This window comes from Melanerpes formicivorus, unplaced genomic scaffold (assembly GCF_026170545.1).
Source record: "Melanerpes formicivorus ecotype bairdi unplaced genomic scaffold, bMelFor1.0.p_v2 SCAF_5, whole genome shotgun sequence".
Lineage (NCBI taxonomy): Eukaryota > Metazoa > Chordata > Aves > Piciformes > Picidae > Melanerpes > Melanerpes formicivorus.
Window position 1 is genome coordinate 19,304,551 of NW_027142357.1, and position 14,628 is coordinate 19,319,178.

General features: G+C 44.6%; 1 protein-coding gene and 1 long non-coding RNA gene across 2 annotated transcripts in view; one reads left to right on the plus strand and one right to left on the minus strand.

Annotated features, from left to right (window-relative positions):
- The window catches only part of LOC137441285 (uncharacterized), a 59,482-nt gene extending 52,649 nt beyond the window's left edge, over nt 1-6,833 (minus strand). Inside the window, exon 1 of the long non-coding RNA XR_010987365.1 lies at nt 6,701-6,833. This is a non-coding gene — a long non-coding RNA (uncharacterized lncRNA). The remainder of the gene's footprint in view (nt 1-6,700) is intronic.
- The window catches only part of SP3 (Sp3 transcription factor), a 35,687-nt gene continuing 27,472 nt past the window's right edge, over nt 6,414-14,628 (plus strand). Inside the window, exons 1-3 of the mRNA XM_068138553.1 lie at nt 6,414-6,688; nt 7,014-7,138; nt 7,317-7,430. Of these exons, the coding sequence (XP_067994654.1) occupies nt 6,682-6,688; nt 7,014-7,138; nt 7,317-7,430 (246 nt within the window). The 5' untranslated portion in view covers nt 6,414-6,681. The remainder of the gene's footprint in view (nt 6,689-7,013; nt 7,139-7,316; nt 7,431-14,628) is intronic.

Genomic DNA, 14,628 nt, shown 5'->3' on the forward strand with positions numbered 1-14,628 from the left:
ATTCTGCAAGTCATGCTTATGGAATTCTTCCTTTGAACAATTTTTCTTAACCTTACCTAAATGATCTATGGTTATTTTTTTTTTCAATTATGATTGAATTGTATCTGTTGTGACGAACTCAATGGGCAAGACCTGAGTGTGAACAAACAGCACAGAGGACGGGACCCAAAGGCACTAACTTTTAGGAAGCATTTCTCATTTAAGGAAGGTGAAAGGAAAGAATTGTCTGCAGTGATTTACTTGCTAAAGGGCAAGTTTTCAGCTCTGTATTCATTTGCTTTTTTCCTACCACCTCTCTTCAAATAGGAGAGATTAATTTGCTTGAAAGAAATTAAGTTAATGAAAAAAGTTTGTACCTAAATAAAAACCACCCAAATGTTATAGACATATTCTTTATTTGTATACATAACTCAAAACAAGGCAATACAATGGGGGGAGAGGGGGGGAAGCACCTTATGCAAATATATTGAAATAATCCTCCTGTCTTAGTCACAGAGTTTAACAAGAGAAAGAAAAAAACAACAGAGTTAATTTTCTATAACATGTTACTAAGGACAGAGCCTGTTTACCAGTCAGATCGTAGATGTCCCCATGGAATTTTGATTATTTGCAAAATATGCAAAAGTATATCACTGAAGGAGAGTCATAGATGTAACAAGGAAGAATTTCTGACTAAAATGGATCATGACTTATGTTCCAATTGCTTAAAAAATGTCCTAAATACGACTAGGTTAGAAACAAACTTCAAGAGCACTGGTATACGCAGAGCTTGGGCAGACTTTGTGTCATCTCCGTTCTTTCAAGATCTGTCATCTGTGTTAGTAAAGCGTTACAAGCCTTTAGATTTGTGCACTGACTGGGTTACTAGGCTACTTATTCACAGGTTGTTTCCTCTGACTGTATTGCATGTTGCAGACCAGGCAGACAAGGGCAGAAAGTGCATGGAACTGGCATGTTCTTGCTGTGAATGCTGTGCTGTCCATTAGTATGCTAGGTCTTTTGTGATCCCGGCTTCCACTGGATGTAAGCAGATCAGTGGAATCAAGTATCCCTCCTGCTAACCGCTGGATCCAGGTACCACAAATTTCTTTGATCTCTCTTTAATGGAGTTGATTCAGGCAGACACCAGTTTTCCAGAATTGCCTTCCCATTTAAAGCAGAAAAATTGCTCTTTTAAAATCCAATTTAGTAAGTCTTACTTGTCTTATATGTGGATACCATCACATGTACAAATGTACAAAACTATACAAATGCCTTGGTAATTCAGATGCTCCGAAGTACTGTTCGTGCTCCTCTAGAGACCCAGAATCGCAGGCTACCAACAGGCACTTTACACAAACACAGCCAAAAGCAAGTTCCTCTGCAGCTTAGCAAGCTTGACACCCTGAATTAATCTATTTGCTGATGCTGAAGGGAGTCTTGCCTCTTCAATGCATGAAGCCCTGTCCCCTACTGTGTCTAGTTTGACTCCATTTAGCTTGCAATGTGGGGAACAGTATTTTTGCAGGGATTGTTTTCTGGTAGTTGTGCAAGTTGATTAAATTATAGCAAAGTCAACAAGCTATTAGGTTGGCTCAGCTTCTTCCGGTCAAACCACACCTACTGCTCAAGCCTGCTCCCGCCTTGCAAACTTTGTGCTCTCATACCCACTCACCCCAGCATAGGGAAGTGCTTTATGGGAGATGATGACATGATGCCAGCCAACATTTTAGTCTGACCACTGCTGCTTCCTTGATTTTACACCAGGCAAGGCTTAATTTCTCTCTTAATTTCTGAAGAGATGAAATCAAGTCATGCAACTATCTCCAACTACTATGTGCTGACTCAAGAAACTTCACAAGTCAATCACCTGTCAGTCCTGCCTGCGGCCCTATGTAAAGACCTCCCCAGTATTCTTGAGCAAATGAACCCATATGTGATGCAGAAATTAAGAGTGTGATGTCTAGACTAGTGACTAGATTCCTTTTCTTGTTTCCTAAGACTTAAATAAATTGGAAAAGAAGGACTACATTCAGAATGAAGTTGCATTCTAGTAAGTTTAATAGATCTGATGCAAAACCTTGTAGTTATCTTGGGTTTTGTAGTACCGAATAAACATTTGGCCGTTAGAAACCAAAATGTACAGTCCTCCAGGGCACACTGAAATTTTAAATAGATGATTAAAGTAAAAGAAGGTACCTCAAATTCACAAGGGTGTCTCCTGAATTGTTGGCTTTTGTGTTCTAGTTACTTTTCCAGGCATGAGATTTACAGATAATTCTGCTTGTTGTCCCTTCAGGAAAGGCTGTGTTTTAAGGTAGCTTGTTCAATCAAATCCCTACTAATTCTTCACTGTAATTTTAAACCCAGCTTTTAAAATTAAAACAACCAGAATCTGCGTCTTCCTGGTGCTACAGAACACACCGCAGCAGCAAGCACTCCTGCTTGTCTTGTCCAGCCACATTCTTGGCTTCGGCATGGCAAAAACACCACTTCACAGAGGAACAGAGTAACACGGATGTCACAACTGAACTGGACAACATACCAACAACCCTCAAATAATACGTTTCTCTAAATAAAGGCAGGGTCACCAATAGAAGGAAATACTAAAGACAGAAATAATATGTCATAACTCAGAAATTTCAAAGGAGTATATTGACAGAAAAGATGTAACAGGCACTGTACTGGATGGAAGTTGTTAGGTGGTATACTTCTCAATTTATACTGAATTGATATCCCCACAGAGACTGAGCTCCAAGACTTAAACCAATGAGATGTAAGTTACAGTGGCCAAATGCAGCATTGAGCTTACAACTGAACTAGGGGCTAGACACCAAGTTTTAGTATTCCTTCCAATTTGCACCTCACTTGAGCTCTCAAAACCTTCTCTGAAGTTTCAACACAGGCTGGTACACATCACTCCCTCTCCTGAACTCTACTGCTACTTACTGCAAAGGGTGCATCTCGGCTCTGAAAAAAGCTGTATCTTGGTGGCTGGAAGAGGTATTCTTAGATTGGTGATGTTTTCTCTGTATCTACATGGCTCAAACTACAAGACACCATTTTCAGCAAATGGATTAAGAATTCATCCCAGGACCTGCAGTTTACCACAAGCAGCCCAGAAGCAGGTGTCAAGGGCTCAAAGAGGCAAGGCTCTTCAATAATGAACTGGTCATGGTTAGTTTATTCAGATCACATGCTGATACAGTACATCTGGTGGGTAATCTTAAGAAAGCAGAAACAATGGCTCTTCTAATTGGGCATGGAGCTCAATCTCTGTGGGGAAATCGGCACGGTGCGAACTCAGTAGAAAGACCACCACCTACCAGACAGAACTTCCATCCAGTATGGACACAATGATGTCCCTGATACACCCAGGATTTTTCTAGTAAGTGTCTTGATTCTGATATACTCATAAGTAAAAAGCTACAAATAATGTTTGTTCTCATTTCCTTCTTTTCCTTGAATTTTTTAGCTTTTTGTGTACCACTGGGGAGTGGTACAAACTGCCACACTTTATTATTACCAATCAGTTTCTATGTGACATTTCTGAGTAAGTCTCTTCTTTACCTCTTTCTAATAATAGCATACCTTTTTTGCAACTCTGTTGTAATTTATCTTATTTTTAGTAGTATATGTTTTAATAGTCTATTCATGATTCTATTATGGTTTGCTTCTTTTCTAATTTAGTATTACCAGTGTCCAGATCATTTTAGGTACTTGACTAGAAAAAAGTTGGTCAGCTAGTGTTGTGAAGCCTATTTACATCCAAGTTTTATTGCACTGAAAAGCTGTTTAATAATGACATTTCAAATCATTCTGTCCCAAAGCACTGCAGCTAGGTCTCAAGCCTGCAATCACATCCATACACATAATGCACCCTCGACATCCAGTTATAGAAGACCACCTTTCATAGTTTGAATCTCAAACATACTCTTCCTAAAGCTAAGTTCCACTGATGATGTTTGGCAATACCCTGCTAATCAGCAAGGGCCATTTTTTCAATGTAATTCCCACCTTCCCAGCACATTAATTACTTTTCTCACACACTAATCTCAACATGAACCATCTTCTAGGTAACTGGAAGTCTTAAGTTCACCTGTAACAGTTCTGGTTCAAGGATGACATGGATTTCACTAGCAATTTCTGATACTGCAAAACAAATTGAAGCCTTTATACCAGCTGTAGTTTTTTAGATACTTCAGGAGACTTGTGGAGAACATAATCTTGTGGTTTTGTTTTGTCCAAAAAATTTGATTATGTATATACACAGACTCATTTTTGAAGGTTGTGTATTTTAGCTTTTACTGGCTAAAAATAATTTCTGATATTATTATGCCAAAATATATATATGACTTTTGTTCCTAATTACAGCTTTTGTTTTTCAGAATCTTTCAATAGTAAAATAAATATAACAAAATAATCTTCTCCTTTATTGCCATGTTATTTAACATGCCAGCAACTGGTTCTAAAGTAGAATGACAAGAAACTATGTAAACAAGTATTAACATTTTAAAAACAGAAATGGGGCTTATGGTTGTTTGTTGTTGTTTTTTTAACTACTCTGGAAAAAAAAAAGGAATTATGATGAACAGCTTTAGCTTTAATTTACAACTTACTATTAAAAGTCACCTGAAGGCACTGTTCATGTGCTGACAAAGTAAATGGGCTTAAAATAAAGACTACACACCACGCAGTAAGGGCAGTCTTTCACTGACAGAGAAGATACTGCAGTCTTACTCTCTCATAACTTTCTGGTATTAAATTCACATTTTCTAAATAAAGTTTTACTTCTCTTCTGTATCAGTTTCTACACTAAGCCTGGGCAGTTACTACAAGGTCATAGTGTTGGACTCATTAAAAAGCACTGTATATTCATTCTGCTCAGAAAGGATGCTGAAAATCCTGACCCTATTTCTGGATTTCCTAGTTACTAACTTCTCCACGGGTTTAGCTGGGTAGCCTGACTTCCAAAGCTCAACACAACTACGAACATAGGAGATGATGCTTACTCTATTGCCTAGACAATTCTCAGTGACAACTATAGTAAATATTTTAACAGGAAACCAGGTTTCTCAGTCCAATGCTTTTTAAACCCTCCCTGAAACAGCACATGAAAGGTAAAACAAAAAATATTAATTCATATGGGGAGTTTACCCCCGTTGACATCACTGTTCTGGCCTGTGCACTGCCCTATCACACTGCGCATCATTTGGATACAAGGAAAGCTAAGTTTTCCCCTTTACAGGAACCCTTCAAAAGCTGTATCGTTTAGCACATAAAACAGGCCCCACTGATACTCATTTCTTATCATCCTAAGCTTACGTAACACTTTAAACATAATTTGTGCCTTAGTTTATCAATCCAAGAGCTCCCAGTTTCCTTTGTGTTGTGTAAGGTGACATGGACGGTAAGTGCAAGCATAGTGATTTCCCTTAACATGACTAAAGTAAAACCTGCTGGCATAAATGCTTGATTTCTGCTGCGGTTTGGCTCCCCAGATTAGAGCACAGCATGCTGTTTCTGTTGACACTACTGTTGGAAGGATGCGTCATGCTAAAATCTTAGTGGTGGCCTTATCCTCAATGGGCTTTATTTTACAGAATAGGCAAAAGAGCTTTTTCGATTTAGCGCGCCCGGGTCACCCAGGTGCGAGCCGGCGCCGGCCAAAACGCTTATGCAACAGCCCACGGAGTCGGCCATTGAGGTGTGGCTCCTGGGGCCGCACCACCGCCGTCCAGAGGCCGGCGCTGACCGGGATCCACGGTCTCACAGGAGAGGGCGGCCTGCCCCACGAGCTCCAGCACCCCGGGGTGGTGTAAGGCTGCCGCGAGGCAGGGCCTGCCCAGGCGAGCCGGCTCCCTTGGGGCCAGCGCGCCGACATCTTAGCGCCAGCGGGTACAAAGCGCATCAGTGACAGCTGGCCGGGTGCCGCTCGGCCGCCGTCCGGAGCAGTGGCTGTTGCCAGCCGCCAGTGACACCTCCCTCAGCTTGATTTCGAACGAGCTCGGTTCCAGCCCGCCGCCTCCGAGGCACACGCACACCCCGCCGTCTGCGCGGCAGGGGACATGGCGGGGAGGGAGGGAGGCGAGCGCCACCGCCGCGCAGCTGTGCCTCTGCGCTGACCCCTGCGACGCGGGCGAGCCGCCAGGCCTCGCGGGCCGCGTCGACGGAGTGCGGCAGCAGGAGAGCACGGCGGTGGAGCCACCTCCCCGCGGCGCGGGGGCCGCGCAGGCCCGAGCCGGGACAGGCCGCGGGCTCTCGGCGGGTCCCGCTCATTGTTCCTCGCACAAGCCCTGGCAAACAGGAAGCCGCCTCGGCATGGGGCGCCCCCCCCACCCCGCCCTTGGCGGCTGACTGGCAGGCCGGGTAGCCAGTGCGAGCAGCGGCAGCGCTTCCGCGCAACCAATGAACGCACGAGCGTAGGCGGGAGTTCCGGGCTAGCAGGCGGGCGGCGGTGTCGGCCGGGCCCCCTCTCCCGCTGCAAGCCCCACCTTTCGGCTTTCCCGCACCGTCAATCAAAATAGGAAAAAAAACCCCGGAGTAGGCTCGGGCCGCCGCCGCCGCTTCAGCCCGTGAGCACAATAAGCATGTCCCCGGCGGCAGCCGCCTAGCCCCAGCCAACAGGGCCTGTGTGCGAGCCAGCCAGCCTGCCTGCTTGCCTCCCGCCCAGCCAGCCAGCCGGCCGCTCGCACTCACACCATGACCGGTACGTACGCACCGACCGAGCTGCCCCGCGGGGCTCCCTGCTCCTGCTCCGGCCCTGCGCTTCCCCGCTCCGGCCTCGGAGCGTCCGTGTGCGAGCGAGGCGAGAGCGGCACTGAGAGCAGCAGCAGGAGGAGCAGGGGGAGGAGGGAGAAGAGGGGCAGGGGCAGCAGCACGGGGAGGAGGAGGAGGAGGAGGAGGAGGGCTCCGTGCGGGAGGGCGGGGGGGAGCGCCGGGGTTAGGGGGGGGGGAGAGGGAGGGAGGGAGAGGGAGGGGGGTGATCGCTCCCGTCAGTGACTCTCCCCTCCCCCTCCCCGCTGTGCCCGCAGCTCCCGAGAAGCCCGTGAAACAAGAGGAAATGGCTGCCTTAGACGTGGACAGCAGCAGCCACAGCGAGTATCTCCAGCACGGCAACGGCGCCGCCTCGGCCTCCGCTGGGGCGGCCGCCTCCCAGGTAAGCGCAGGCCCGACCGGGCCTTTTCCCCCCCTCCCCCGGGTGACACGTTGTGAGCGGGTGCGGGAGCCGGTGCCGCCGCCGCCGCTTCCTGTGTGCGCGTCTGCGAGGAGCCCGGTCGCTGTCCCGCACTAACCGCCACCCACTTTCTCTCCCTGAACCCGCCCATTGTGGGTAGGACGCTCAGCCGTCACCGCTCGCTCTGCTGGCGGCCACCTGCAGCAAGATCGGCCCGCCGTCGCCGGAGGAGGATGAGGCCGCCGCCGCCGCTGCCTCTCACTCTGCCGGAGCGGTGAGTGCCCGCCCCGCCGCTCTCGCACGGCCTGCCGGGGGGAGAGACAGCACAGCCAGCCAGCCCGCCCGCCCGGGGGGAGGGACGGGACACACGGCACTGCCCGCCCGGGGGGAGGGACGATAGCAGGGCCGACCTGCCAGGAGAGGGGTCCCCGGGCTCCCCTGCCTCTCCAGGAGGAGCCGGGCTCCCGGGAGGAGGAGGGAGCCTAGTTCCCCCCTCCCCCGCCATTGCGAGCAGCGCCTTCATTTACTTTCAAAAATGGGGGGAGGCGGGAAACCTTCCTCCCCCAGCCTTGGCACCGGAACGGCTTGCTTGGCACCCGGCAAGACTGGGAGGCATCTCACCTCCACCTGAGCGCACCCCCAGTATCCTCTCCTGAGCTGTCAGCCTGCAACCGCGCACCCAGGCAGGAATACAAAATGAAGGCTGGCTGTAAGGGAAAGATGTAGTTAGAAGTAAAATGGCTGTTTAGAAGTGAACGTGGTGGTGGGAAGCTGCTTCCTGTATCGACGCTGTTTTTTATAGGTGCAGTTATCATGCAGTCCCTCATATTCCAAACCGAATTTCTGTCCTTATCTTTAATGCACTGTCAGCTCTGAAAGCAGCCTTCGTGACCTTGGAACCTTGTGTGATGAGATGGGTCTTGCAGACTAGAAACGTATTCTTGTTGAAGATAGTTTAGCATCTCTGTAACAAAAGCCTAATAGAAACTGCATTTTTAATTGGTGTAGCTAAACTTACCTTGTTGATATACACCCATAAAGTTAAAAGAAATGGTGCATTTCTAAATAATTGTTGTCTAAAAATACTGCTATATTAAAAGGGAGTTTCAAAATATATTTAAAAATGATATGGTGAAGTCTTTTTGGCCTTAGTCCTTGGGGAATGGTTTATAAAACCTCTCAAATTTTTTTTGACTTTGTCTTTTTACAGAACAAGTTTTAAAACAAGCAAAAAAACCCTTTCTTTGATTTTAAGGAACTCTGTTTTTTTAAAAACTTGCTGTACACAACAGCCTTGTATGTTTTTAGGATCCTGTAAATAGGAAGAAAACCCACAAAACATTGTGCTATGGCTTTGTCAGGCTTTTAACAAATATCAAAATGTTAATGATAATGTGAAGTTTACTAAATACTCAAGTGCTAAACTTTAAAATACATCTGTACATTTCAGCTTACTTTACATAAAGGGAAGCTGAAGTTTCCGAGGTCAAGCAGCAGGTTTTAAAGCAATGACAGAGCTTGAAAATGCATTAAGATTCTGACCCCCTGAACCTGTTTATTTTCTTAAATAGTGTGCTTTAAAAAAATCTTTCCTAGATGTTAAGTGCCTGATACCTCTAAGATTTGTTTCATAATACTAGGCACATACAGTTCTGAAAAGTAGAATGTTGGAGCTGTCACTTGCACCAACATACGTATTGAAAAATAAATAATGCTTAAATGATACCTTGTTTTCCTATATCCACCTTAAGATTTATCTGATTTTAAAGCTGGAGTTGTGCCTCTTGAGGGTGGATTGACTGCTTTGCATGAGCAGTGCAAGGTCTGGTGGGGTACTAGAATCTGGGTACAGGACAGGTGGTTCCTGATATTTCACAATAGACAAAGCAGTTTTGAAAAATAATACTTCTTTATTTCTGTTAAGTTATTCTGTTGTTGTGTTTATGTATAAGGGGTTTTTCAGGGCAAGGTACAAGCAATTCAAGAGAAGCCAAAGTCTTAGTTAAAACTGAATATGCATATAAACTCACTATTTTTCATATATGCAGATATGCGCCTCCTACATACTGCTGTGAGTTAGGTTATAGCATTCTGGTAATTTTATACTCCTACAACACAGTGCTTGAATGATTCAGAATATTTTGGGTGGAAACTAAAAATAAATTGGAGGAGATACCTACAGCAGCCAAACGAGACACTCGAGTTAATTAAGATGACCTTAATAAAGACAGGGGAGGGAGTAAAGTCCCTGAAATGTATTCCTTGTGAAAAACAGAATGCATGAACGGGATTTTATTACAATAAAGACTTTTTTTTTCTGGTCTCCTGAGTGTAGCTTATTGGCGGGTAGAAGAAGGAGGGAGGAGCTTAAAAGGCTTAAGTTGTAGGCACCTCATAACTCATATGGAAAATTAAATCTGTATACACGGACATAGATATGTTGTCTTCCTCATGTTTGTTATGCTGATCGCTTTCCCAGGAGCATAGATGAAATGATATGATATCAGTGTATGGGTAATGGTGCCTAATGTAGCAATGGGGAGGCAGCCCTTTGCCCCGTCTTCTATATTCAGAATGCAGTCCTGACTGCTGAATGTCTGTAGAACTCTCAAGCCATATAAATGGATACTAGAAGTTAAACTAGGAGTTTTCCTTTAGAAGTGTTTGAAGAGCCTGCATATATCAAGTTAGTTGTGCAGTGTTTTGTGCGTTAGGTTGTTAATGGTTTACTCACATTTGCTTGGTAGGAATTGGCAAGGCTGGAGCCAGTATACAAGGCCAGCCAGACTGCATGCTGCTTTCCTGGCTGAAATAGTATGCTGCAGCTGCTCCCCAAGAGACCAGTAGTATGATTTAAAAGCAGTAGCAACAACCAAGCTCCCAAAGGAGCATGGAATATTGCATGTCTGGGATTAGGGAAAGAGCATGAGCAAATGTTATTGTGTTTGCTGCGATCTATTTGGTCCTGCATTGAGCCCAGGGGTTGGAGCAAATGACCTTCAGAGGTCCTTTGTATCTGAAATTATTCTGAGATTCTATGTTGGTGTCTGAATCCAAGTTTGTTGTTTGAGTGGATGCTACTTTTATGCCACTGAAAGGATTAGTGTAGAAATAGACTGAAGAAAGCGGCAAATGCTTCCTCTGGAAAGCAAGTGGACAGAATTAAACTCCACCCTCTTCTCCTTTCCATCCTGTCAATGAACTGAACAGGCTGTCTATAGTCCACAAAGTTTTCTGCTTGGCCCAGGATTCTGGTTAGAGTTATATTTACTTTTGGATGACAAGTTGCTAGCAGCCATTACTGCTGATCTCATCTTTGTGTGTCAATGGAGACTGCAGTTTGTCAGCTTAGGTGTTGACCCCATGATTTATTCTGTCTACGATCATCCAATACCAGTGCTTTGTGTTCTGCCTGCTAGTATTTAGTTTTAGGGTAGGTGTCCTTGAGTTTGTGGCTTGCCTTGTTTGTGGCTGTTCCTTGGTTGCCATACTGCTGCATCCATGGTAGGTTCAAACACTTGCAATGGAAACTGCCTTGAATATCGCTGCCTACTGATGTGTGTGAAAGCCTTGCTGGGATGGTATGTGCTACTGCCTGACCTAGAATGACATCTCTGAATGTATTTTCCTCTCTTGGGAATTTAAAGTCTGAGAAGTTTCAGACTTTTTCCACTGTTTATCATTGACTAATAATTCTACTTTAAACTTCCATATTTAGGATTCTTTTAAATTTGGTTGTAAATACTCTTATTTCTTCCCAGTTTAAACATATGCAAAGATTTTAACATTAAGTGAAAAGGAGAAGCAAAACAGAATGTGGCAGAGCCTTGCAAAGTAGAGAAAACAAAAGAAACAGATTCTAACATTTAGGTCCAACAATGTCTTGATGGTCATCTGTGTGGTTATCATGTGATCAGATGATTATTCAAAAAGCTATGAAGTTGAGATGATTACCAGATGTTCATGTTGTCTTACTTCATAGCAATGCAAGGCTACAGACACTCTTGAACTATCATGCTCTGAAGGGCTGTTCTTATGGTTGTGCTGGGCATGACTGGGATACAGTGCAAGACTGATGGGAGTGTGGGGTAGGAGGACTGGAAGGCAGGTGAATTGAGAAAAATGGCAGGGTGGCTGCGAAAACTGTTGGCTCTGACAGCTGCCAAAGAATGGGAGCTGTCAGAGGTGACTGCCCCAATTGTGGTATGTAGTTGCATCTAGTGCACTGCAGACTGGACTGATTCTTTAGACTTAAAAAAAACAGGGCAAGAGAAAGGAAGGGGAAAAAAAGAAAGAAAAAGTATTTTAAAAAAGAGGGAATGATTTATTTGTGTTGCTGCTTACCAAACATATGTGGAAAATATTTGGAGAGGTTAATAATTAGCAGTGTGGGGAGGAGGGGTATCATTTCTCTTCTTAAGACAAAGCATTTCTATCATTTACAAGTAAAGTTTGGAATGTTGTAAGGCCTGCATTGGCATATCTTGAGCTTTACAATTAGGTATTAATGCTTCACAAAACTTAAGGAAAATCTGGAATTCCAGTTTGTTTATGCCTCAGAACATTACTTCAGCCATCTGAGATGCAACTCTCTTTATCTCAGGTTAGGTGGAAATAGTAATAGTGCTAATAAGATAAAGGAATGTGAAGATGGTTCCAATTTTACATTTTCCATTAAGCACAAATGTGAATGAATGCCATGTGTCAGAGTTATCTATACATCTCAGTTCCCTGGTCTATATGATGGTTTTGAGGAACCCATCTGACACCCATTTTTTTTCCCTTTATGGATGATAACACAGCTTCCTGATGTTAAGTTTCTGGACATTGACAGATACACCAGAATGTGTCCAGCCACCACATAAAAGTCTGCCTGGGATTGTCTTTCTTTTTTCTGTTTCACATTTTGGCAAAATGAGAGATTTCAGGTAGGATGAAGTACCTAATAGTATATTTCCTCTGCTGCTGTCCAGAAGCTCACCTTTTAAAATGTTTTTTGCATTTGGAATTCCAATTATATCTTCCTAGTGCAGATCAGTGATCTCCTGGAGGGTAGAAGGGCTTTGCAGAAGGACCTCAACAGGCTGGACAGATGGGTAGAATCCAACAGCATGAGATTTAACACATCCAAGTGCCAAGTTCTGCACAGCAGCCACAGCAACCCCATGCAGTGCTACAGGCTGGGGGCAGAGTGGCTGGAGAGCAGCCAGGCAGAGAGGAACCTGGGGGTACTGGTCGATGGTAGGCTGAACATGAGCCTGCAGTGTGCCCAGGCAGCCAAGAGGGCCAATGGCATCCTAGCCTGCATCAGGAGCAGTGTGGCCAGCAGGAGCAGGGAGGTCATTCTGCCCCTGTACACTGCACTGGTTAGGCCACACCTCGAGTACTGTGTCCAGTTCTGGGCCCCTTAGTTTAGGAAGGATGTTGACTTGCTGGAACGAGTCCAGAGAAGGGCAACGAAGTTGGTGAGGGGTTTGGAACACAAGCCCTATGAGGAGAGACTGAGGGAGCTGGGGTTGCTTAGCCTGGAGAAGAGGAAGCTCAGGGGAGACCTTATTGCTCTCTACAACTACCTGAAGGGAGGTTGTAGACAGGCAGGGGCTGGTCTCTTCTCCCAGGCAACCAGCACCAGAACAAGAGGACACAGTCTCAGGCTGTGCCAGGGGAGGTTGAGGCTGGATGTTAGGAAGAAATTGTACATAGAGGGAGTGATTGTCCATTGGAATGGGCTGCCCAGGGAGGTGGTGGAGTCACTGTCACTGGAGGTGTTCAGGAGGAGACTTGACAGGGTGCTTGGTTGCATGGTTTAGTTGGTTGGGTGGTGTTGGATGATAGGTTGGACGCGATGATCTTGAAGGTCTCTTCCAACCTGGTCTGGTCTGGTCTTTCTATTCTAGTGCAGAAATTCTTTTACAGGTGCTTTACAGTTTTAGAGAAAGCAAGAAAATACATTTCTGTATTTAAAACCAGCATAAACCAGAAAGTTCTCTCTCTGGTACTTAAACATTAAGAAATATAAGATTTGCCAGGGGAAGTTTAGACTCGAGGTGAGGAGAAAGTTCTTCACTGAGAGAGTCATTCGTCATTGGAATGTGCTGCCCAGGCAGGTGGTGAAGTCACCATCCCTGGGGGTGTTCAAGAGGGGATTGGACGTGGCGCTTGGTGCCATGGTCTAGTCATGAGGTCTGTGGTGGCAGGTTGGACTCGATCTTTGAGGTCTCTTCCAACCTTAGTGGTACTGTGATACTGTGATTTCATAGAATGGTAAGAGAAACCTTTTTCTTAAATTATGGAGGACAGAGTCAAAAGCCTGACTAAAGTAGTGATAAATAATATCCCCTGCCTAACCCCATTTACCAAGCCATTATTCTCATCACCAGAGGTTAAATAAGCATAATTTTTCCTTCCTAAATCTAGGCTGATTACTTCTGATCACCTTCTTTTTTCTTCCCCCCCCACCTTTTTTTTGTTTTTTTTTCTTTCCCCCCCAAAGTTAGTTTCTCCATTGCCTTCCCAAACATCAAGTTGAGGCTGACTGGCCCCAGGTCCTCTTCTTGCCCTTCTTGATGACTTGGTAGAGCGTTCAGTGCTGAAGTTAAAGACATGAGGATAAGGAACCATCTCACACAAACATCGATGCAAAATTCTAGTTTGGCATACAGTTATATAGAGATTAATATACGTGTCTCATTCCTTAATACTGCAGTTTAAGTTTTGGGTCTAATTTGTCTCAGCCAAAAAGATGTTCTGTAAATGAAATTTTAGTTATGTTTTACCAGATTGGAGTTGTCTTTTACAGTAACATTTTAAGCAGCCCTAGATAATTCTTTTCCCCTGAAACATTCTTTGATTCTCTGAACTTTTGATTTGGGCATTTTTATTTCTCTGAATTGAGTGCCTTCCTTGAGAGAGGACTGAGACATGCAACAGAAGTAATTTGTCCTAAGAAGCAACTTTGTGTCGGTTGAACCACAGTGACTGATGTGGAATGTGTTTTTAACCTACGGCAAGTACAAGATAGAATGTATTAGGTCATACCTTAATGAAAGAGTTGAAGTAAGTGCATTTTATCTTTTATTTGTAATGACCTAAGAATGCACAGGTAGTTTACTGTAGCTTGGTAAACATATGGTATTAAACTCATGCATTAGAGTCTTAACTCTTTCATAAAACAGCAATTTGGTTGAGGCAGTGGCCAATCTTCCTCATTAGGTATGTGAGTTTAAATGTTTAGGAGCTCGTGACTCATTATCTGTCTACCTCTGCTCATTTTGCTGATGCTTCTGCTCCAGGACTAAATGCAGCAAAAGTGACTTTCTGTAAAGTGCAGCAAAAAGCAGTCCACAACAGACTGGCACAGATAGTCTATTTGGCAGTTTTTTAGTGATAAAATACCCATGGTGAGTGGCATTAGTGTCCAGTTGATCACATTTGACTTGCTGAAATACAGGTACAGACAACATATACCAGAT